The sequence below is a fragment of the Nanorana parkeri genome, unplaced genomic scaffold (genome assembly GCF_000935625.1).
Source record: "Nanorana parkeri isolate BGI_ZX_2015 unplaced genomic scaffold, ASM93562v1 scaffold1867, whole genome shotgun sequence".
NCBI classification, from domain to species: domain Eukaryota; kingdom Metazoa; phylum Chordata; class Amphibia; order Anura; family Dicroglossidae; genus Nanorana; species Nanorana parkeri.
In genome coordinates, this window is record NW_017308135.1 from 211,998 (window position 1) to 238,136 (window position 26,139).

The 26,139-nt window shown below is 42.4% G+C and overlaps 1 protein-coding gene across 1 annotated transcript in view; it reads left to right on the forward strand.

The window, feature by feature from the left end:
• Positions 1–26,139, forward strand: part of JMY (junction mediating and regulatory protein, p53 cofactor) — a 47,165-nt gene that overhangs the window by 16,686 nt on the left and 4,340 nt on the right. The window contains exons 3-7 of the mRNA XM_018571924.1: positions 6,588–6,738; positions 9,954–10,123; positions 18,526–18,691; positions 24,422–24,609; positions 25,002–25,088. Of these exons, the coding sequence (XP_018427426.1) occupies positions 6,588–6,738; positions 9,954–10,123; positions 18,526–18,691; positions 24,422–24,609; positions 25,002–25,088 (762 nt within the window). The remainder of the gene's footprint in view (positions 1–6,587; positions 6,739–9,953; positions 10,124–18,525; positions 18,692–24,421; positions 24,610–25,001; positions 25,089–26,139) is intronic.

Below are 26,139 nucleotides of genomic sequence, written 5' to 3' on the forward strand. Positions count from 1 at the left end.
GGTGGGTGGGGGGGGGGGCGGGGGGAGTGGTAAGGTAATAGGTCTGCTTCAAGAACAGGCGAGTCCTTTTGATTCTGCATCTCCAGCCGCAGTTAGGAAGCCGAACCTTTCATTTGCTCCAGTTATACAGCTTAAGTAGAACCCCCGATCTCTTACTATCCACTCGGGGACCTGTTTGTTTTGTGCTAGGACACCTCATTGGGCAGTGGGTGCCACAGCTGTAGAGGCCCCATGTTTCCCAAGTGTGGCTGGATTCAGAGGATGCCGAATAACGGTGAAAAACATCAGTGCATGTACAGTGCCACAAAATTGTATTGTAATGGCAGGTTAACTTAAAGTGTATTTCCACTTTTGCAGCCAAACTGGGATAACACCTATTTTATATTTGTTACTTGTTTCCATTCACATTGCATAATATAACTTAAAAATCAAAAATTGCTGCTTGCTTATCACATGGTCTGTTCTGAAAAATAAAGTTTTTCCTCTGGAATGCAAGGGGGCCTGGGCTGGTTAATGTTACTATATTTCACCCTGTCTGTACTGTGCTGGCAAATATGATTATTATTTATTAATATTATTCAGGATTTATATAGCGCCAACAGTTTGCGCAGCAATACAAGGAGGACGTTACAGCTACAATCGGGTGTGGACATTTTTGAAAAAACGACTTGTCCATGGAGTAAAGCGCGGGCCGAATCTACTTGTCCCTCGTGACAATCTACTTGTCCTGATACAAAAAAAAACATTTAAACCGAAACCGTATTTAGCAGTGCTAAGCGCTTTTCATTTCATTCACCGTCAGGTGACCGCGTTGACCAACAAGTGCTTGCAATTTGCAAGCGAAATTCAGATTTCATGGAACAGATATTACACCCGTACTGGTGGATGGGAAGGACCGCTCGCCGAAAGGTAAGTATAGTGGGAGGGAGATTTGTGCGGGTAATTCCATTTTCCCAAATTACTTGGAAGCGCTCCACGCTCTGTCCATTGCCCCCGCTCTCGGCGCTCCACGCCCCCTGCTCGCAGCACCGCTCTTGGCGCTCATTCAGGAAAAGAAAACCAGGCCTGCTACTTGTCCGTAGCAGGGCTAAAACGGTGAACAAACCACTTGCCCGGCGCCCGGAACTACATGTGTCGGGCGATACGAATTCCACACCCTGTACAATACAAGTCAGGACAAGATGGTTAGGAAGGCCCTGCCCGTGAGAGCTTACAATCTAAAAGTATCAGTTGTAAACTAGATTTGACCACTGTCTGTCCTAACAAAGGATTAAAGATTTAGCAGCATTGGATGTTAATGAGAGGAAGCTCAGAGTGTCTCTAGACTTTCTATGGGGAAAGCCAGGATTTAATTTCACTTTAAAATTGGGAGGGAAGCTTGCAAATGCCTGCTACACAGACGCATCTAAAATGTAAGCAATATTTTCTAACAAATTCTTTTTAAGTATGCTGTGTGAATAGGAACACATAACAAACATATAGTGGGGTTTTCCCAAATTCCACTGCAAACATGGAAATACACTTTAAAACAGGAGTTTGTTTTTTTATTTCACACAGTTAAAAAAGGAAAGGAGCAGAGATTCCTATCAGCACAACACTGAGGAACTGATATCCCGTTTCTTCTAGTTTACCTGTCTCCCATCAGCTGACATTTTTTTTTTTTTTTATGGCATTTTCATCAAAGACTGATTTTGTTTATTTTAGAGCGATATCTAGCTGCATTTGATTTTGTTTCCCGTAAGATACATATTGTAATCTCATTATGTAAGAAATATAGGCCTTACTAGGATTGTCCTAGTTGTGTCAAGTAGTTATTTCCTTTGATGTCTCATTTCCTTTGGATTTAGGTTGACAACACAAGCAAGATTTTGCAGAATGGCATATTGAATTAAAATTCTCTTACATCTTAAAAGAAGAAAGCCAGAAAAATAACCATGTCATTTATAGGTGTTCAAATGTTGGAATGATATTCTAACTTGCAATGGAGGCTTTCTATGTATATACACAAATTTAATTACCTCCGTGAGTCTTAGATGTGACAAGCTAATTTTTTTTTTTCTTTCTGTGATTGGTATAAGGCTTTAGAGTGGTGTTGGCTAACGGCTGAAAACAGGACAGTCAGAAGATTTATGAGCGTTCTATTCGAATGTTAGATGTAATTAAAGGAGGGAAAAATACCCTGCGCTAAGTAAACAACCTGCTTCCCTATTTATAATGGTCTGGCCCTCTAGCAACTTGAGAGCAAAATTATAGCTAATTTGCCTACAAACGTTAGGTGGTCATAATAATTTGGCCACTCAGTGTGTATGTATATATATATATATATACCTTAAAAAAGCAAGTATTGAATAACGTTATCCTTGATTACTGAATGAATACAAAAAGTGGGTGCGATATACAAGTCAGTAGCTAATGATAAGGCCAACCCAAAAAGTTAAGGATCCACATACATTATTTAAAAAAGTCAGTGTCACAAAACCCTTTTATAATACACAAAGTTGACTGAAAGAAAAACAAAACAAAAACTAGCACTTAAGATAAGACCAGTGGGTAAAAGTAGGTCATAAAGAGCTCCAAGTTGATTGATACTAAAGAAATTCCACACCACTCCTTCCCTTAATACCCCCACGCTTGTTCCTGGATTGTCTATGTTTCCCTTACCTAGGTGGCAACTGTGATGCCTGTGTGTACGTTTGAATAATACTTGCAATACATGTATATGAAGTAGGGATACGCCGATACCGATACCTCACCCAAATGCTCCGATACCTTCCCTGACACCAGGACTTCTGGTCAGAGGGAGATTTCCTCTGACCAGCAATGCCACACGGGAACATGGAGCCGGCTTCCTGGCCAAAAATCTTGAAAATTCTGAATTTTTGGGGGGCAAAAGGGAATGTTGGGAAAAAAAGAAACCTCATATTTATGTGAAAAATGAAGTAAAAGAAAAAGCAAATCTTCCTAATGACCTTTCAGGCCTCTCACCCAATAAGCCTGACAAATCATTCTGGGCAGCAGCTCCACAGGCTACAAAACTGTTAGCCATCATCTTATTGGGCCTTGAGGACTGAGCATCTTGGGAATAAAATCTGGGAAGGTTTTGGTGAGAATCAGTTTCAGGTGAGAAACACTTGATGTAGATGATGTGCCAAGCTCTTTGATTCTATTTAAATGATTGTGTCCATCGTGCTGAGCTGACCAAGAGCTCAGCTGTGTTTTTCTGCCACCCAAAAAGTGTCATTAACAATACTGTCATTTTTCTGCACTTCTCCTTCCCGCTCACTGGTCTGTCACTTCATGTTGCTGGACAATCTCCAAGATGTCATTCCCTGTGCTTTTGGCGGCTTTCCATGGAGCTTCACAATTTTTTGTTCCCTTTTACAGTTACAGTATTTATCATCTTTTCATCTAATACTCTGGAATAGTTATCTAAGACATTTTCCTTTTGTATCCCATAACCAAACGTATTCATATTTATGCAAATCGGTAAGGTCATATATAGCTTCAACTTTGCACATGTAAACACAGCTGCTAACATGCAGTGAAGCAGTTGGTAATCTGGATATGTTGCGGTATGCCTTTTGATTGTGATCTGCAATAAATACAAATATTTAAAAAATAAAAATATATAATCGCACACAGACACACTGTATATGTATGTATATGTAGTTTAATTGATACATACATTTGATATAGATAGATATATATATATATATATATATGTATATGTGTGTATATAGAATTTTTTTATAAAGGTATAGAAAATGCAATACCACTTTGAAATTTGTGGGATTTTCCTCAGAGCTGGCAGTAGCTAAACTGATATGTACATAGCTCAAATACATATTTGTGAAATAGTTTACCTACCAAAAGTTTTGTAATTGTTCATCAGAGGGGAAGAAGAGGCTACGGGGACCAGTCTAGCAGCCAGGCAGGATCGAGGATCAGGCAAATATATATATATTTTTTATTTTAGACCCCAGGCTAAAACAAGCACTTAATCCTTGCAGTGCAGGGGGGTAGCCACACTGCAGGGGTTATTTGGTCTTTTGCCAGGAGTTATTCTTTAAATAGCAAATACTTATTTAAAAAAGTTTTTTCTATTTGGTTTTATGTTGACCGTGTTACAGTTACAGTGGACAGTGCAGAAAGAACAGCTGATGGCCTTTGTATTACACAGGCTGGGACTTTGACTATGAAAGTGAAAGCAGGTCCTGACATTTTTAAAGTGACAGTCTTTTTTTTTTTTTTTTTACATATATGTAATAGCAAGCAGTAGATATATGCAAAAACATTTTTTAAAAAAGTTACCAAATAGGTAAAAACTTACCTCTGCCGCTCACTCCTGTCTGTAGAATCCAGCTTCATGAATGGCAGTGTGGGCGGGTGCATGGGCAGTAGATATCACCGGTTGGGAGAGGAGGAAAGCTACAGGGAAAGTCAATGCAGGCAGCTGTGAGCGTGCACGCCAGACAGACTCTGTGGGACAGGAAGAGACAGCAGTCTGTGCTGGATCTGAGACCGGGAACCAGCGCTGGAGGGACTACTGGAAGGAAGATGATGTTCGGATAGGGTTGCCACCCGTACGGGAATGACCCGGACAGTCCGGTTTTGGAATCCTGTGCCCGGGTACACTCCTTTGGCAGACCCGGGCACAGGATTCAAGCCGCAGACTTGCTCACCTGACAGCTGGCTGTGAGTGGCGGCGCCGCGGCGGACGGCGACTGTGAGCGGCGGCGGACGGCGACTAGGATCAAGAGGCATCACTTAAGGCAAGTCCTTAAAGCAGCATTGAGGGGTTGGAGGATGACTTTAATGTCACTTTAAGTCCAGATGGGAAGGTCTGTAGAATAGGATCATAGTCCCAAAGCCTTCGGGGGGATAATATTAGTGTGTGATATTGTCCTATGGAAAATGTTGTATAGATAAAATATCAAAGTCTTCTCTGTTGGATTAATATGATGTTACCTGATGTGTGTTTCACACATTACTTCAAAAAGTGACACTGTTTATACATCTCTCCATACCTGTCATTTACTGTGCTGACTTGCTGCTGGCCATGCTGCATGCAGTTATTTATTGTAACTCATGAGGGGAGCAAAGGGGAATGCCGGACAAAAAGCGTTTGCAGGATGATGAGTGACAAGGAAGCAGTGAGCTGTTCTAGGGTCAAATTCCATGCAGCCCATTTATTTTGAGTTTATCTCTTTCTGCGCTTTTTAACATAACGTAAAGCCGTTTAAAATGTCTTGTCTTTTGCTTTCTCCGCCTTCAAGTGACACAGTGCTCAGTTAAAATGCATTGTTTGTTATATCAGCACACTACGTCATCATTTGAACTCTTTCTCTATTGGTAAAAAATCAGATTGTTGCACTAAGCACTAAATATCTGAACTTTTCGTATACACCAATCACCCATAACATTATGATCACCCTCCTAATATTGAGTAAGTCCTACTTTTGCTGTGAAAACATCTCTTACCCATCAAGGCATGGACTCCACTAGACCTCTGGAGGTATGCTGTGGTATTTGGCACCAAGCCGTCAGTAGCAGATCCATTTATGTCCTGTAAGTTGTGAGGTGGGGCCTCCCACAGATGCTAGATTGGTTTGAGATCTGAAGGCCAAGTCAACACCTCAAACTCCTGTTTCTCAAACCATTCTTGAACTATGTTTGCAGTGTGGCAGGGCACATTATCCTTTTAAAAGAGATCACTGCCATAAGGGAATACCGTTTCCATGAAGGGGTGTACTTGCTCAGCAACAATGTTTTTAGGTAGATGTCAAAGTAACATCCACATGAATGGCAGGACCTGACATTTACCAGCAGAACATTTCCCAAAGCATCACACTGCCTCAACCGACTTGCCTTCTTCCCATAGTGCATCCTGGTGCCATCTCTTTCCCAGGTAAGCGACACACACGCTCCTGGCCATCCATATGATGTAAAAGAAAATGTGACATCAGACCAACCCACCTTCTTCCATTACCATTCACATCAAACTTGTGCACTGTGTGTTTGGACACCTTTCTATCCGAACCACCATTAACGTTTTCAGCAATTTGAGCTACAGTGGCTCTTTTATATTGGATCAGACTACACAGGCCAGCCTTTGCTCCCCACATGCATCAGTGATCCAACCCTCTCGCCGGTTCACCAATCTTCCTTCCTTGGACCACTTTTGGTAGATCCTGACCATTGCAGACCAGGAACATCCCACAAGAGCTGCACTTTCGGAGTTGCTCATACCCATTCGTCCATACGCTTGTCCATTTTTTTCTGCTTCCAGCATAATAACTTCAGGGCCAAAATGTTCACTTGCTGCCTAATATATCCCACCCACTTCCAGGTGCCATTGTAACGAGATAATCCAATGTTATTCATGTTCCTGCTCAGTGGTCATAAAGTTATGGCTGACCAGTGTATGTAAGCCTTTGGTTAACGGATCTGTGCAGAATGAGCCATAGTCATTGGTCCTGATGCTGTAAATGAACAAGGACTCTAGATTCTGTAGTGATGTACTGTAATGATGGCTGCTCACTCTCTTGCAAGTTTTGTTTCCTTCTAATATGTGCTTTTATTTACAGATTTCCATAGAGAATGATTATTTAGGCCCGAGAAGAATTGAGAGCCTGAAGAAAGAAGATGCAGATTGGCAGAAGAAAGCTCACATGGCCGTACTTTCTATTCAGGACCTAACCGTTAAATATTTTGAAATAACAGCAAAGGCCCAGAAGGGTAACCGTTCAGTATTTCCCTTTTGGTTGTCTAGTGTGCATACTCAATTGGTTGGACTGGAATTTCTGTGTGTTGGAGTTGTGTATCAACATTTTTCAGATTCTGATATTTGCCAAATCCAGATGCTTGGGTCTCTAAACTCTGTGGCGGATTTTTGTTGCTCAAGCATATAGACACTTAACTTTTGGAGCCCCAAGTAACACCCCTCTGCCAGGATATCCCCTGTTATCTCGGACATGCTTTGTTTTTCTGGTCCCAACCTACGTTACAATATTTTGATTAGGGATGTTCCGATATGACTTTTTTAAGACCGAGTACCGATACTTTTTTTTAAAGTCCCCGCCGATACCAATTACCAATACTTTTTCTTAAAGAGACAGGTCACATTTTTTCTAAAGCAATACAAAATCATGATTTTAGGTCAGTATCTTAATATTATGAAGAACATGAAATTAATATTTATCATGTTATTGCTAAATTACAATATAAAGCCAGGTATGCAGAATTGGATATACCTGTGCCACACTATACAATAATACACTGTTTTGGAGTTTGGACATGTGCTCATCTATTTTCCCCACTAAGGGGATACAAGCCTTAGTTAGCAATATCTACATAGTTTAGTTCTTTATTTAATGTCTTTTAAAAAAATAATATATGCCGTTAAACAGCATTTTTGTGCCCAGCCCCCATGCGGTGCTGCAGTACTAACCCGCTGTGTCGTCTTCTCCGTCTGCTTCAGCCACTCCGTGTCACAGCCTAGTCATCTGCTCCATTCTGACCTCTTCTGCCGCTGATTGGCCAATTGGGTGATGCTGGCTTCCTCACCAGTCACTCCTGTCAATCAGCCTGTCAATCATCCAATCGGCCAATCAGTGGGAGAAGAGGTCAGAATGGAGCAGATGACTGAGGACTTGAAGGAGGAGTTTGCGGCCATCTTGTTTAATTGAAGACACTATGGAGGTCCTGTGTGCGGCGGTTTCGGGTCCTTGAAGATGGCGACACAGGTACTCGGTTTTTGTATCGGAGTATTAGTACGAGTACTCATGCAAATACATGGTATCGCCGCCGATACCGATGCTTGTATCTGTATCGGAGCTTCCCTAATTGTGATAATGTTTAACCACTTGAAGTCTGGGGTGTTAAACCCTCTTCCTGGCCAGGCCATTTTTCAGTATTTAGCACTGCGGTACTTTGACTGACATTTATTCCGTCGTGCAACGCTGTACTGAAATTAATTTAATATTTTTTAATATATTAAGGAAAAATTACAGATTTTTTTTTTTGTAAATGTTTCCCCTATATTACATTCTAAAACATTTATTATTACCCAATTTTTTGGTAAAATATAAAAGACAGGGTCACGTCGGGTAAAAAGACACCAAAAATGGCAAGCCTTAAAATTGCGTACGCGCGCGAAACCTCAAAAAACTACCATACCCAAAATTGGCCATAAGCAACGCTTTAAAAGCTTTTACCGCTCATCAGTTTAGTGTTATCAGTGATTGATGGCCCTAGAATTATTGCTTTCACTCCGACGTTCGCGGCGTTATGTAACGTGTGGAGCGCAATTGTCGTTTTCGCGTGCTGGGGCATCTGACGCATATTTACGTTTATATATGCGTAAACATGGGGGTGGGGGACTTAAACATTTTGGGGTTTTAAAAAAATATATATTTTTATATGTGACTTTTTTAAATATATTTTTTATTTATATATTTATTTATTTTTACATTTATTGTTATTGCTATTACATAGGGGATAACAATCCCCCTATATAATTGCAAAGGCACACTGACAGGTCCTTTTTATGGAGACATTAGGGGTCTCTAGGACCCCTAATGTCACCTGGGGACCCCAAAAGAAGCTGATGAAGCAGAGAGCTGCTTTTCTCTGGCTATAGCAGCCAGAGGACTGATCCCGGAATTGAAGGTGAGGGGTCAGGAGGGGCGGCACTGGCGGCGGCGGTACGCGACAGATCGGAGGAGGGGGGCAAATCGCAACATACAACCGATCGGCAGGCTATAGAGCCGCTGATCAGTTGTATGTGAAACAGCCGGTATCGGCTGTAAAGAACGTTTGATTTTCTTTCTGCAAGTACGCACGCGCACGCACTAGGGAAAAATGCCCTCTGCAGACGGCAACCTGCAAATGCGAGTCCCACGTCCGTCCGTTTTTCTCACGACGGGCGGACAGCAAGCGGTTAAATGACCTTAAATATTGTCATTGTATGCGAACAAGCCACCTTTGCTGCCTATGTTTCTGCTCTGCCCAATAGGAAATCTGCCCCCCTTAAATACCACTTCTGCTAAGGCAATGTGAAAATTGCTGAATGGTTTTACTTTTTGTTTGACTTTGTGGCATGGAACATGCATGTACAAGGTGCTCTATTTGGGGAAAGTTACTAGTTATACATGTAACACTTCAGGAAGTCCAGGTTTTTTTTTAAATTAACCCTTGAACTCTGGCTACCCCCACACTCTTCGTTTTTCTCTAGGGGCTTAAAGAAGAAATACTCACCTGATCCTCGATCCTGTGGCAGTGACCATTTACCTCTGTTCCCCACCACTCCGGCTGTGGTATGTCCCTCGGTGTCCTCACATCTAATACAGGTGAATGGACTGTATTAAACGTGATGATGTCTCTGGCTGGCTCTCAAAATATCTGAAGAATCTGATTGGATGCAGGCATTGTTCAGGTATTTTGAGAGCTAGAGAAAAACATGCAGTTTAACCCTTGAAGAGCGAGGCTAGGCCCCACTGAAAGGGTTATTTTTGTAAAACCTGGAGTTCTTCTTCTTTAAGATATTCTAAACACCGCTTCTGAGCTGATGGAAGCTTACAAAACATCCCTGTTTGCCAGACCATACAGTGTTTCCAATCACTTTGCAAAGGGAGGAACATAAGATATATGATGTATCCAGTTTAAAATCTACTTGTCCTGTAAATTTGATTACTGGTTACAGTCGGAGTTTAAAGTCAACCAAAGCCATTATGATTCTTAATAAACTGCCAGCAAAGAAATGCAGCTAATGCAAATTGCAACAGTTGTTATTTTTGTTGTTATTATTCTCTTGTGATATGAGGGTAGTTGGAAATCATTTCAGGCTGTGATTGGTTTTCCTTTGATCCGATTCCATCATTTATTTTTCAGTGCTCTGTAAACCGGTTAAGGTAGATTATTAATGTGTATATCTACTTTCTCTGTGATTAAAGCTGTGCATGATCGCATGAGAGCTGACCAGAAGAAGTTTGGCAAGACGGCCTGGACGGCTGCTGTGGAGCGCATGGAAAAGCTGCAGTATGGGGTTTCCAAGGAGACTTTACAACTGATGCGAGCAAAAGAAATTTGTCTAGAACAAAAGAAACATGCACTGAAAGAAGAGGTAATGTTTCTGAGTATTGGTCAATTTTCATAGAAGTATCTATATTTTATAATAACTTTTTACATTTCTGGATTTAAATTACAATTTTATTGAAATTATGAAAACTAATTTAAAATATATCTATACAACATACATCCCAAGGATAAAAGAAAAAAATAAGCACATAGATACCTTCAGTAAGTTCCCCAGCCGAACTAGTAATCTATTTGTGGCCTGGTGGAGTAGTCCCCCGTACCACTGGGGTGTACAACGATAGTCACCTCGTGTCGCGCAGCGCGTGCTAACCCTCAGTCTGAATCTATTCGTAAGACCCCCAAGGCATTCGACACCGCTGCTTTCAAATACCTTAACATATATTTTAAAGGAAGATTTTTTTTTATTTTTTTTTCATCCAATTCACTTTGGGTTTCACCTATAAAAGTATGCTGTGATTCCATTCGCACGGCTTTAGTGCCCCTAGAGGAGGAGTGTAAGAAGTTCCTATACGTCAGTGTACCTTCTTGGTAATAAGGTGGACACAATGCTTCTAAGTATGGATGCACCGATAGAAGTATCGGTATTGCTGCCGATATTGAGTATTTGGGCGAGTACTCGACCAGATGCACCTGGTGACGAGGGAGCATGGAGACGGCTTCCCGGCTAATCGGGAAGCCGTGCGGCGAGCCATTACATGCCAACCTGCTTCCCGGCTAATCAGACAGGCGGCAAGTCATTACCCACCCCTGGCTTCCTGATTGGCCAAAAAGCCGGCTCCATGCCGTGAGCATAGAGACAACTTCCCAGCTAATCATAAAGGCAGGGTGGGAGTCATTATATGCCGCCCAGCTTCCTTAATTACCTAAAGTACCTAAAAAAACAAAAAAATGTCAGTACCTCTATACCGAAAAACCGGTGCATTCCTCCAAAACCCATTATTAAGTTTGATCGGATTAAAAAAGAAATAAAAAATGGCTCCTGTGATGGACTACTAGTTTGTATTGAGATTGTAGTCCATCACGGGAGCAAGCTTGGAGCGGTGGAAGTAAAAAAAAAAGTGGTGTGCAATATAATACATTATACAGCACAATGCAGAATACCACCAGCTATAGAGGAATACAACAAATCCCAGCAATAGTACATTATACCATAATGTACTATTGCTGGGATTTATAGTCCCCTATAGCTGGTGTTATTCTGCATTGCGCTGTATAATTTATTATTGCTGGGATTTGTAGTCCTCCTATAGCTGGTGTTATTCTGCAATGCGCTGTATAATTATTGCTGGGATTTGTAGTCCTCTATAGCTGGTGGTATTCTGCATTGCGCTGTGTAATGATTATACAGCGCAATGCGGAATACCATCAGCTATATAGGAATACAACAAATCCAAGCAATTTTTTGTATACAGCGGCGCAATGCAGAATACCAACAGCTATAGAGGAATACAACAAATCCCAGCAATAGTACATTATACTATAATGTACTATTGCTGGGATTTGTATTCCTCTATAGCTGGTGTTATTCTGCATTGCGTTGCATAATTTATTATTGTTGGGATTTGTAGTCCCCCCTATAGCTGGTGGTATTCTGCAGTGCGCTGAATAATGATGATCCAATGCAATGCAGAATACCAGCAGCTATACAACAAATCCCAGCAATACATTATACATACAGCGTATAATGTATTGCTGGGATTTGTAGTCCCATGTATAATATACATCACAATGTACCATAAGCTATAGAGGAATACAAATCCCACTATCCCAGCAATACGTTGTGCCATGTGGGGGGAAATGCAGGCTTACCTGAGCAGTCTCCCTGAGATTGTGGGCCTGTCTTTTGGCAGCTGCCTTCCCCCCACGCCCGTTACTCCTTGCTTCATTGTGCCCATCGTGGATGGGCGGGCAGCGGCGAGTTCGTGAGGAGAAGCGGCGTGAAGCGGCGACTCCATGAGGCGTGCGGGAAGCCGCAAGCAGGCCAACTGATCGAAAGTCAACTAATCGCTGATGGAAAACGTTGCCATCATCGATGATAATTGACTTAGTTGATTAAAGGAGAACTATGGGGTTAAGGCTTTTGCCCATAGTTCTCCTTAGGGTAACGGGAGGACACAAACTAGCGTCCTCCCGTCACCCTAGGCTCAGTATACTGAGACGCCACAGCTGAAGCGGATCCCGACAATTATGCCGGGATCCGCCCAGCTGCGTGACTGACAGCTGGCTCTGCCGAAACTAGAGGCACAGCAAGCTGTACCCACCCCCTCCCCTTTCCGATCCGCCACTCAGCGCTGGCGAATCGGAGCAGGGGTAATCCAGCCCACGTCAGAGAGCCGTGACAGGATCGAGGGGTGAGCGAACGCCGTTATGTGTTCGCTCACCTCCCGATCTACTGAGCCGACCTGTGACAGTCTCATTGTCACAGGTCGGCTAGAACTATGAGGTGAGTGAAAAGCACTCCTCATAGTTCTCCTTTAATTGTTGCAGCTCTACTGAGACCGCCGCAGCCGGGACTGATCCCGACAATACTGTTGAGATCCACCCAGCTGCGTGAATGACAGGTGGCTTTGCCTATCTAGAGGCAGAGCCAGCTGTGCCCTCCCCATCCGTACTGGAGGATCGGAGAGGGGAGGAGGAGAATCCCTGCGCGGAGTGGTGACAGACAGTCATGGCTCTCTGCAGGGAGATGATTGAGAAGTGAGCGAGTGACGGTACGTGTTCGCTCACCTCCCGATCTATTGAACCAACGTGTGACAATTTAATTGACGCACATCGGCTCATACTATGAGGATGAGCGATTTTCACTTGCCTCATAGTTCTCCTTTTAAGTGTGCATATTGTAGACATGAATTGTAACCAAATGACAAGAAGGAAAAAGGGAACAAAGAGTAGAAGGATGGAGGAAGGGACGGAGGGTAGGGTTCTGGGAGCTCCTCTGCATGGGCAGGCCCTCCTGTAGGTAATTAGGGGATGCATCAAGGGTTTCCAAATCTGTGGAAAGCCCGTTCATGGCTGAATGATTTTGTTTTTAAACATTTGTTTAATTGAGTTTCTGGTGTTCCGAGTTTAGTTCACTGTTTATCCACAAGCTTTTTAGAACTTGGCAAGCACACTTATAGAACTTGACTTTAGTAGTCCTTCCTTGAGTTAGCCCGTTCTGTTTTAGATCATGCTGTTTTGTTATTGCTAGTCTGGTCTGCTTCAGAACGTGATGTCCTTATAATTAACTTTCCTGGTTGTTTTTAACTTTGATGTGGTACCTGGTACAATATGTGGTTGGTGTCTTTATTCCCTTTGATAGTCAGATGAATATAGTCCTATACAGATTAATTTCATATATGTGAGATATTGGGTTGCATGTGGCCCCTTTTAGTTAATTGCTTGGATATGATACAGGGTGCTCCTTTCAGCTTACGTTTTCTCAAACCTTTCCTTCAGAACTGTAATCTGCTGCATGCAAACCTAGTGTAGAGGAATATCAGGGCTTGTGTTAAAGGGTTTCTAAAGCCTCCGTTTTGGTTTTTTTTGCATATATCTACTGCTAGCAAGCAGTAGATATATGCAAAAAGTTATTTTTTTTAAAAAGACGCTTTAACGTGGGTTAAAACTTACCCCGTCTTTGCTGCGCGCTCCCGCCCGAAAATCCGAAACTGCTCGGGCGGGCGCATGCACAGTTTGGATTTTTGGCCGGGAGACGAGGAGAGAAGCAAGGTAAGTCTATGGACGCGTGCACCCGCATGCAGACACCGTGGGACAGGAAGGGCCAGCAAGTACAGCGAAGTCATCGCTGGATTGGACACCCGTCGCAGCGTTGGAGAGAAGGCTGAAAAGGACAGGAAAGAAGAGGAAAATCGGATTAAAGGACATCATTTCATTTAAGGTAAGTGCTGACATTAACATTGGGGGGAGGGAAAAAATGTTTGACTTTAAAGGAGAACTATGGGGTCAGTGTTTTTCCCAATAGTTCTCCTTAGGGTAACGGGAGGACACAAACTAGCGTCCTCCCGTTACCCTAAGCTCAGTATACCGTGAGCTACAGCTCGCGCTATACTGAGACGCCGGAGCGGATCCCGACGTAGATGACGGGATCCGCCCAGCTGTGTGAGTGACAGCTGGCTCTGCCTATCTAGAGGCAGAGCCAGCTGTACCCGCCCCCTCCCCGTCCGTTCCGCCAGTCAGCGCTGGCAGATCGGAGCGGGGAGAGGGGAATCCAGCCAAATCCAGAAAAATACTAGACGTCTTCTGAGTGGCTGCTGTGCTGTGCCAGCGACTGGCTGTGTTTTGGAGTGGAGGCACAGCAGCTGTTTCTATACCCGAAAGATGCTGTAATACATTGTAGAAGCTGCGACTACTCCAGTGTATTACACAGTCCTTGTTGCCTTGGCCTCATTTATAGATACTTACATTGTGCTAAGCTTAACCATTGTAAGAATATATCATTCTTTTTTAAAGCTGGAGTTTAGCTATAAATGCCTAAACATACTTTTATTTTTCTCAAGGAAAATTCTGCTTCTGTCCCTTACACTGCTATGAGCTATACTGGCTGATTTGTATTGCATAGAGGGGGGCGCGGGTTGGGCTGAGCAGCGCAGGTATGTTACTGAATATGAAATACTGAGCGCACTTGCTTACTTAGCTTGGTGCATGTGGAATTGAACAGTATTGTTTGGACTCCGTGTTACACACCTGCTGTAACAGATAAGTGGAGACTATAAAAATTGAGTTTGTTACTGCATATCTATTTCTGTGACTTCAGCTGGGCTTTAAAACATTGTTTAATTTAGGAATCATAGAACCTGTGTATAGAAAGTAGTAGAGGTGCACCAAAAAGGTGGAATTTTCCCACTGAAGATTGAGGAATCCTCTTCTTTTTTTCTATTTTAAAAAGCCCCTGTTATGAATGAACAAAAGTACGCTACAATGAGTGCTTCTTTTCATTCATAACCTTTCAATTATTAACAAGCACTCAGTGATCAGCTGATCGCTGAGTGCTTGTGTCCTCTATATCCTGACTCACGGTAAGGCCCCGTTCACATATAGCGAATTGTCGCGCGATTTCCGCCGCGATATCGCGCATTTTTGCGGCCAATGTTATTCAATGGAGCTGTCTTAACTCCATGTCGCGCGTCGCTCGTCGCGGTCGCAAGTCGCTTCTACCGGACCCTTTTTTCGGCGGATTTTGCGCGATTTTACTTTTTTTCTATGGGCCTCATAGGAGGCTGAGCTGGTGACAGCTGACTCCTCTCCCGCACTGCCAGCCCGGCATCCTGTGACAGCTCATAGCTGTCTCCTCACACACACCGCTCTCCATCCTGATCTGCTGCAGGAGGAGAGCTCGGCCTTCTGTGACACTCTGCTCACAGCTCTCTATTCCCCGCACTACTCGGCATCCTGACAGTTTCTCTCCTCCCCACCGGTTGCTGCTCTGTGTCAGAGGGGACACAGAGCAGCGTTCAGCGAGGAGGACAGAATCCATGGATGCACCGCAATTTCGGCTAAAAGATGTTACTTTTTTCGGTACCATTTTCGGCCGACGAAATTTCGGTGCATCCCCTACTCAGTAGGTCTCTGCTACTTTTGAACTTCCTGGATCCTGGCATTGGTAATTGATTGGATTGCTATCCCTGCCGAGCGCTTCATTTCTCTACCTCTGCTAGTCGCAATGCCTTCATCCTGGACTGCAGACTAAAGCTGGCCATACACTGAAATATTTTCTTTGTTCAACCTGCAGACTGAATGAAAAAAATATTACAGATTCCTCCATGAGTGCTTACGGGCAATGATTGAGGAATCTCCCGCTGTCTTCATTGTATTCTTTTGAAGGCCGCCCCGGCCGCTTTCAGAGTACCCAAACATGCTGGCAGCTCATTGGCTCATTATTATTTGGAAGATTTTGTGACCGGCTCATTCGATCAGCTGATCGAGGGATGCCAGCCGAAAGGGTGCTGACAGCACTCACTGTGAATTTCGTCCGGTTCACAATGAACCGGCCGAAATTTGTATACTCTATGGCCAGCTTTAGCCAGCTCATGTAGTTTGGCCAGGCTGGATGATGTAGCTATTGAGAGCCATTAAATACAAACACCTCAGATTGTTGCTAGAGAAATAAAAATAATATTTTAATTCAGGGTTTAAAAAAAAAAAAAAAAGTACAACAGCAAAAAGTTTCCCAGCTCACATTTACAAGCCAGCATGCAAGAAAAAAACTGTCTAACCGCTAAGGTTAAAAACAGAGGTTTTAGATGCACGTCTTCTGCAGAATATGTGAAAGCCGCACTGCCTCGCCAAGGCTCCTCTGTGTAGTGCGGTGAGAGTCTCATCTTGGAGCACATGTAGCAAAAGGTAAAGTGGGTGCAGGTTTGCCAGGAGGCAGCCCAACCTCCTTAAAGGTACAGGGACACACAAGGAAGGTGCGCCTTGCGTTAAAGCTGGTTATGAGTTGATGAGTGCGTTTGCCATTTGTTTTGCTCATTTAAAAAAAAAATCTACTGAGCAAATATTAGCCATGCATATATGGATTAATCATAATTGGGAGAATAATTTGTATATTCCATAATATACAGCCTAACACCAGCCAAATTTTTTTTTTGTTTTGGATGAAGTGAGGTTTGTGTTAGTCTTTGTCCCAATTAATTGGGAAAATTTCCACTCGCTTTGACAGGGATGTAGAGGTGTAATGTAATGCCATTATCACTAAACATTATGTCATGGAGGTATAGAAATAAAGTTGAACTACACTGATATAATGATCTCAATAGGGTCCTAGTGAATAAAAACACACTCACTAGCATGGAAATAGACAGTACTGATCTACTTAACTCGGTTACAGAAATGTCAGTCTTGGCTTTGTTCCAGTCCAATCCCCAGGCATAGTCATCTCGCACTGCAAGTTACCGGGTCAGTAGTCGGAATGATGACATGAGCTCTCATTCCTTTGATCACCCCAAATCAGGAAAGTTGTGAGCTAGTTATATGCTTTTAAAGCAATGACTGTACCTTCCAAATTTGGGAGGCGATCTAGAAGCTTTAATATAACACTCAGCTGAGAGGTCAACTAAGCATCTGCTAATTGTTTCTCTGTGAATTCTTTTTCTGATTACTCGGCAATCTAAGCTTTTAGTTTAATAAGAAAATGATTTAGAATGACGTAGGGAAAAGAAGTGATGGGACATCTCTCCAGTGTGGAGAAGGAAAGTAACAGACACATTTACAGTAGAAAGGTTAGAACCTTGGTCAGGCTTTCAATACTGTCACTGAAATACATTCAAGGGAAATCTCACCAGTAGATTTAGCTTTTCTAAAAGTTAAAGGAGAACTATGTGGCAACGTATTATTCTACAGTTCTCAGGGAAATGGGAGAACATATTGTGTTCTCCCAAGACCCAAAACGCAACATATAGTGGGTCATTGCCCGCTATATGCTGAGAGCGCCACAGCTGGGATGGATCCCAACAATACTGTAGAAATCCACCCAGCTGGCTGATTTGACAGCAGGCTCTGCCTCTCCAGAGGCAGAGCCAACTTTGCCCACCCCTCCCCCGTCCGTTCCTCTAGTCAGCGCTGGGGAATCAGACGGTAGGGGGGAATCACTGCGGGAAAGTTTGATCGAAAATCTACCAGTTTGTACCCAGCTTTACCCTTCCCTCTCTATTTATAATCAGAGTCAGACTTTAAGGCCCAATTCACACCATGGCATTCCCGGAATGCACATTATTTTTGCGCACGTTTGTGTGCTGTTTGTGCCACGCATCCCCATTGAGTTCAATGGGGTCTTGAACGCACAGCAAAAAAGCTCATGCAGCAAATTTTGTAACATGCGTTCTGCGTTTTTTGCTTCAGTGTTTGTGCACATTTTAACACGTGCTAATGTGGAGAAAAACCTGCAGGTTGGAGGCCCTCTGATGTCATGACGTCTAATGCAGGGCCCATATTCCTGCAATATACTTGACGATCCTAAACGACAGTCCATGAGCTGGAGGGGAGTGAGGTGAGCGCCGACCACTGGGGAGCAAGTAAAAGCCCTTTTCACCATACCCTTAGACAAAAATGAGTATTGCATGGGGTATTGCCACTGCAGTGGTAGGTGGTTTATTTTATTTATTTATTTGTATACCTGGAGATAGCTTTAGGATTTAAGTTATTCCTTTGGAACCCCTTTGCATGTGCTATCAGGGGAATTTGTTCACCTTTCTTAACCAGCTTTAAGTGTTCCTAATGCAGTATTGGCATCTCTTCCATGTCTGCATACCACCAAGAGACCTGTTGCTTTTAGGCTTTCTTATTCCAGACTGTTGTATGTTTATCTTAATTCAATTGCCAGTGAAGCATGTAAGACAAACATGTTCATATAACAGTTACCCTTATTAGGTAAGGTTCTGCTTAATACAATCCTATGAGCTAATTTTACTTTTTGTTGTTCCTTTTTAGATGCAGAGTTTACATGGTGGAGAAGAAGCGATAGCTGTATTAGACCGATTAGAGGCAGATTATTACACTCATCAGCTTCAGCTGTATGAAGTCCAGTTTGAGATTCTCAAATGTGAGGAGCTGCTACTTACAGCTCAGCTGGAGAGCATCAAACGCCAGATGTCAGGTTTGTTTCTTTTACATTACATAGTCGCATTGCGTATTTACTGGAGTCTTTGCCACCTTGTATATTTACATGTGTAGATATAAATGATTGATTCACAGCTAAACATGTGCGTGCATGCGTGCGCGTGTATGTGTGTGTCAACATTTGCCTTGGCTGCTAGATGAATTTGCTCCTCTAGGCATGCAAAGGAGTTATGTCATCCTGGGCCCGCCAATGAAGATGGTTGAAAATGCCATACCTACAAGAAGACCAAACAAAGATGTTGGTGGCAGCGAGGAAGATAGCGGATGTTGCATCACAAGGGAAATGCAGTGGTCTTCTGCTTGAACATGTACCTTGTATAAAAATTCTATTCTGGCAGTGTAACCTACGTTCCCTACAAAGCTTTAAATGATTCCTAATCTGTAAAATTCAGAGACCGTGTCTTTTCTGTTCTCCATGTTTCCGGTTATTACAGATATACTAAGCTACTGTATCATGAGGATTATGTCAGGTGTGTAAACAGCAGGACGTTCAAAAATCGCCATTTAGCATCTTTATGGAGCCTAGGAGTTTTTTTCTAACTAAAGGAAATATATTAGAGGCGCACCAAAATAGAAATTTTAAAACCGAAATAAAAAAAATTGTCAGACCGAAACAGATACCGAAAATGTTTTTTATTTTAATTTTTTACAATATTTTGTATTTATTTTTTATAAACATTTTAATTTTTTAATTTTTTATTTAATTTTTTACATTCCTTTTAGGGGCTTCGGGGAAAAATTAGGGGTCTAAACAGACCCCTGATATTTCCCTTTTTAAAATAGAAAAATCTCTTTTTCTGCAACCCCTGTTATCAATGAACAGGAATCCTCTAGGAGTGTTCCTGTTCATTCTCAACATGAGAACATAGTATGTTTACTATAACTACAACTATGAATGAACAGGAGGCGATGTAGATCACTTCCCATTCATTCATAATTGAGGATATAGTAAACATACCATGTCCTCAATTATCTACAAACACTCAGCGATCACTGATCACTGAGTGTTTGTACCTAGCTCTCCTCTCTGACACGCTGTCACAGGAGGCTGATCGTGCGGTGTAGGGAGGAGAGCCCAGCCTCCTGTGATAGCGCAGCCTGTCTCCGCCCCCACACTGCTCTGCCGATCTGTGATAGGAGGCTGAGCGTTGTGGGAGGAGAGACGCCGGCCGCTCACAGCGCTCTCCACCGCAGCGCTCGGCCGGCTGTCACTTTCTCTCCACCCCGCTGGGACACAGAGCAGCGCCCAGCGGGGAGGAAAGAAGTCAGGGATGCGCCGATGTATCAGCAGGAAAATGGCACTTTCGGCATTATGCCAAAAGTGCCATTTTCGGACGATATGTTTCGGCGGACGATATATCGGTGCATCCCTAAAATATATATTAACACTTTTTGTGTACAAAAGTTGATTCTGTGATTATTTTGAACTTCAGCTGTCTATGGTGGCTGAAAACAACCTATGTTACAAAAAGTAGTAGGACACCTTTTTTGGAATGGGATGTTCATAAAGCTTATAATGAGGGTCAGTCGGCCACAAACCTTTGGCCATATAGTGTAGTAAGATACATCCCTGCTCCAGCAGATGTTTTTGGTCTACTGGTCATGTGATGTTGGTGATTTCTCATCTCCCTAGCAAGGGTGAGCAGAGATCTTTCTCTCTCTGTTTTGCTCAGCCATATAAGATAACTTATATATGGAAGGTAGTGTATTTCCCTATATAAAAAGCTGAAATGGGAGTATTTAGGTTTTTTTTTTTTTTTTAAAAGCAGATAAACTTTGCATTAAAAGATTGGAAATACATAACCCAAAAATATTTTAGCTGTGTTTTGATATGATGAGGAAAACAAAACTCCACTCGCACAGGTAATGCTGGTGGGAGGAAAGATAGATGCAGCAGAAGAATGAAGGAATTACACATCACAGACAGCAGCAACACAGGAGGCGAAGGAATAATAAGGCAGCGGGAGAGAACTCCGAGATCTTTTTTTTGATGGAACAGTGGAGGGTTATGACCCCTGTCAGCTTTTTCCCAATTTGTGTGCCATTGGGGAGATTTTCCTTCACTTCCTGTCTGATAGCCACAACAGGAAGTGGAAGGAAATTCCTTTCAAAGTGAAGTCACTAGAAAGTCACTAGAACTAGTTCCCCCATTGGAAGATTTCCCATCTATTCCTGTTTTGGTGACAACCCAAGGTTTTGGAATCTGTAATCTGTGCAGTTTAATGACAAGCAATCACAGGCATTGAGAGTGTACACGCGCATTCACAGGACAGACGAGGATGTTTTGGTAATTTTTGCTTTTCATACAGGGAAAGAAAAATAATCAAAGATCGCTCTATAGTTTGAACTTTACTGCGAGAGTGCAGCCATTGTTGCTGATCTGTTATCGGTCTCAAAGAGGGAAGATAAAATGGGGTGTCAGTTATTTGTTACGCATGACTCCCTTGTGTCTAATTATATCGCCCTGCATTTCAAAATCATGTTTAATGACAGCTTAGCCTTACAGTAAAGATGAGTCATGGCTTATATTTAAATGAACGCATACAGCATTCCAGTGTTGTGACAGAGATGTTATACAACTTTTTATTGTTATTATAAAGGGCAGATAAAAGGACATTGTTAACAGAAGTTTGTTTTACCCGTAGATATGTTATTTTTACCTATCCACATATCTGATAATACTCAATGAACTGTCCTGTTTCATCCATTACTTAGTCTGGATCAAAATTTCACTTCAGCGCTGCTCTTAACTATAAAGCAAAGAACCCACATTTTTATTATACAGGATTTCTATAGCACCAACAGTTTTCACAGAACTTCAAAATTTAAGAGAGACGGTACAATTTCAACACAAATTGAAAACAAATATTGCAAGCTCAGTTTTGGCAAGATTGGGTTTTAGGAAGTGTGACATTGATGCTCGTACGTCAGTTACTAAATTAGTGATGTGCAAAAAGACTGAAGGGGTGAGCTGAGGAGTAGAGAGATAGATTTGGGTATGTTCAGCATAGAAATGGTATTGGTATCCATCGAAGCTTATCAGCGGAACAAAGAAGGAGGTGTAGACAAAGAATAGAAGAGCTCAGAGGACAGAGCTTTGGTGGGAAACCCTACGGAAAGAGGAGAAGTTGAGGTAGAGTTGTAGGTGACAGTGAAGGAGCATTGTAAAAGGAGGACCAGGATAGAGCAGAGTCTTGGAGGCTAAGAGGATGGAGTTTGTGGGCATCTGTATCAAAGGCAGCAGAAAGGTCTAGTAGTAGAAGTAAGGAGTAGCAGCCATTGGTTTTAATAGTTAGTAAGCCATTAGTGAGTTTTAATAGAGGGGTTTCTGTGGAGTGTTGTGGGAGAAAGCCATACTATAATGCCTTGGTTCTCAACTGGTCGGTCATAACCCAAAAGTGGGTTGCGACTCTGTGTTCAGTGGGTCGCCGCGTGCCTTCCACTTTTCTAGGTGATAGGCTCCTCAGCCTCCCCCTAGCACAGCACTGTCAGTTCTCGTTCCAAGCAGCCATTTAAAATATGATGCTAGGTGCCGAGTGTCAGCTTGAGGTGGAGTGGGTTGGAGCTATGGCCATGAGGGAACTCCATCCATACATGCATTGCTTACTGTTCCCTTGCATGCCGTGTAGAGGTGCCTGGACCAGAGTGACGTCACATTCTGGCTCCCGCACCTCTACAGGGCCTGCAAGGAAGCTGTACAAGCAATGCATGTATGGATAGAGCTCCGTCACAGGGCAGCAGCGACTTAATGACCAAGGACAAATGTGGGTCCTGAGGTTGCATAGGTTGAGAACCACTGCTATAAAGGATTCAAGAAGGTTATCAGTGATGTAGCATCTTAGGTTGTTGGAGAACTTTGGAGGTAAGTGGGAGTAAGGAGTTGGGTCTTGGGTTATTCAGACTGGTGGAGTCGGGCAAGGCCTTTTTAGGTGTGGGGGTCACCAGTGTAAATTTTGGAGGGCAGCGGAAAATGCCAGTAGAGGGAGAGATACAAGGTTTGAGTTAGAGATTGATTGTAGAATAGAGCAAGAGAGTGACTAGAGTAGATGTGAGTGAACGGGGTACAGGGGGCAGGTGGGTGTCAGAAAGTGGTTTGGCAATCTCCTCCTGTCTGAGGAAAGTGAGGAAAGGAATGTGGTCGTAGACATGGTATGTTGAGTATGGGAGACGTCTGGACAGTGGAGATCTCATCACTAATTTTATATTTTCCTTTTTTTTGCCAATCTCCGAGGCAGTGGGGGACTATGAAAGGTAGAAAAGAGTTGATGAGGACTGGATTGGGGGGTGTTATGAAACAGGTCTGTTTGGCAGCATAGAGGGAGGAATGATATATTAGAAGAGTAGATTTATGCAGGGTGAAGTCTTAGGAACCTGGTTTAATGTCACACTTGATTAAAATCACAGCTGTCTTTTGAGACTTCTGGTGTCATCTGTTTTCCAGGATTGTAATGGTCAGGGCCTAATTCTGTGTGTAATGAGTGGGTCTGCAAGTGTGTCCAACCAGGGAGGATGAGAGCGAACTGTTGTGGACAGAAGTGGTCGAGTCAGGGAATGATAGAGATCAGATATGATCATAGAGGTAGTCAGAATAGAGAAGAGAATAATCTCAAGAGACTGCAGTGGGAGCACTGAAACTAATTAGCTCTCCATGGCTTAAAATAATAATAAACATCTCAATCATGAAACGCACCCAAGAATGCCTGTACAAAAAAAAAAAAAAGCCTGAAAAAACTTCCAAAGATGCTCAATTGTGAATGGTGCCTAAATTATTTTATGTTTCCTGCCCTGTCCCCTCTGTACAAGTATTTACATTCTCACAATGCAAATCTGTATGTTTTTGCCATGATCTTTAGTTGGAAAGATTGTTCAGCAGCCTTGACTGCATGCATGGGCAGCTCCTTTTTAAATAACTTTTAATCACTATTTACTTTTTCAGTTTATGCAGTTAAGCCGCACGTATCTCAGGCTTTGCTTTTGACCTAAAGAAGATTAATAGTAGGGCTATCAAAACAGTGGACCAAGTACACTTATCCTAACACCTTTGTGGAATTTGGAGAAGGCTCAGAAAGTTTACATAGTTGTGTCGTGATCCGTTTGCTATTTAACCAGAGTCTTTCAATAATACAATAAAATATATGGGATTCAATTCTCTTTAAACACAATGAAAACATAATAGAGCATGTAATTAAAACTTCATATACATAAACATATGTTAATATATACTGCTTGGTGCCTATTAAAGAGCTGTAAAATTAGTAATTTAGCTTCTTGCTTTTAAAGCGGAAGTTAGGTGGAAAAAACAAAAAATTGCTGATAGGCAGGCGTTTATTTATTTTCAAAGAAGAAACTGCAAATCTCTTCTACCATAAAAGCTTTCTGCTGACATTTAGCAATTTTTCTCTGTAGTCACGGAAATGCACAGCTCGGCATGCCAATATGTAGCAACTCCTGTGTGCATGCTCAGGAGTTGCGCCATCGAGGCCTGGTCACTGAAGCCATAATAGCACATTATGGCTAAATGCTCTTAACCATAATTTAGTTGGTGACAATATCTGCTTGGCAAGACTTTAAAATCATCAACCTTTATCAACCTATATAAATATCAATCAATGATTTGTAATCACTATGAAACTAACGGGAATAAGTTACGTTCAAGGACAGGGATCCATTTGTTTGTTGTTTACCCCTTTTCCTTTCTGTTCTGCAGAGAAAAGAGATGAAGTTGTCTATTATGATACATATGAAAGCATGGAGGCAATGCTTGCAACTGAAAACATGGCAGCTTCTATTCATTTACAAAGAGAAGAGCTGCATAAACTTCAGCAGAAAGTTCGGCAGCTTGAAGCAAAACGTGGCCGAATTTCAGCCAAGAAAGCCTACCTCAGAAACAAAAAGGTACCATTACTAAAAAACAATGTGGTTCTTTTTCTTTGCCTTCTATGAATAGTATTATCAGTAGAAGAAAGTTAGAGAACCAGAATATAACTGAATAAATGAAAACACATTTTACAAACAAGTGAACCTGTGAATGGCTCATGCAGTCTTAAAGCAACTTGTTCGCTTTCATGTACCGTTTCAGCTTCTGGGACCAAACAAGTGTCCTGTGTAAGCTGCAAGTTACTGTAGTCATTGTTTACACAATGTGCAAGCGCCGTGTGACAGTACTGATTGACCCAGGATGTCATTGGGAGGTGGAAGGTTGGGGGTTGGTTTGCCCTGAATCTCTTCCCATTTTGCCTTTTTAAGTAGTTTTATTTTTTTACCTTTTTTCTATCTTTGTGTTTCAGGAGATCTGTATTGGCAAGCATACAGAGAAGATTCAGCAGCGACTTCATAGTGATGAGGAATTTAGAGAACACCATGCTACACAGCTAGTAAGTTGGCACTCTATTGAAGACAATGGAAAGTGGTTTGTTGGATGGCCATACACAGCTAAGCATGGTGTTGACATTGATTATGTTATAGATGTATTAATCACTTGTAACAATGGAGTTGTGTAGGCGATACCTACAAAAGCAAACCTTGTCAGTTTAGAGGTGCATTAGATGGCCCAAAGAGAACATTTCTTTCTCCACCCTTAAACTGGCCATACACCTATTGATTATCTGCAGATTTTCTATGGTCAGATGGAAAAAGTGCAACAGATTCCTCCATCTACGCTAAACTGTGCAGATGGAGGAATCTCCTGCTGGGCCAATCTTCAGTATCTTGCTAGTCGGCCCCGCTGGCTCTCAAAATACCTGAACAATGCCTGCATCCAATCAGATATTTTGAGAGCCAGCCGGGGCGGTTAGCAAGATACTGAAGCTTGGCTCAGCCGGAGATTCCTCCATCCACACAGTTTAGCGTAGATGAAGGAATCTGTTTCACTATTTCCATCTGACCATAGAACATCTGCAGATAATCTATAGGTGTATGGGCAGCTTTAGCCACAGAAAAGCTGTGTGTGAGGGTCTGTATGAATAACACTGAGTAGTCTTATTTTGAAGAAAAATAAGCTGCTTTATAGACTATCCATAGTATACTCAAGGTACATGCAGAAAATTGAATTATACAATTTCCCATTTGGTAGGTTGCACACTATTGATGATGCAAGGTTCATTTCTTCTGTTTGGAGAAATTTGGTGAAGATGGTGTTGAAATGATTACTATCCATATCCCTTTTTGCTGCACTGCTGGTTTAAAGCGAAATCTCAGCTTTGGTGAGAGGAACAAACAAACCAAAAAAAACAACTTTGCAGGCCTATTCTATAAGTTTCATGGATATTAACACACCCCATTGCAGATTTCCACCGACTTTTCTTTGAGAGGCCACCTTTGCAATTTACTTCAAGGGCTTCTAGTTTTAAAGGCAACCCCCATCACATCAAGCCCCCCCCCCCCCCCCCCCTCCCAGCCCGCCACCACTTTCTTCTTTTGTTTAGA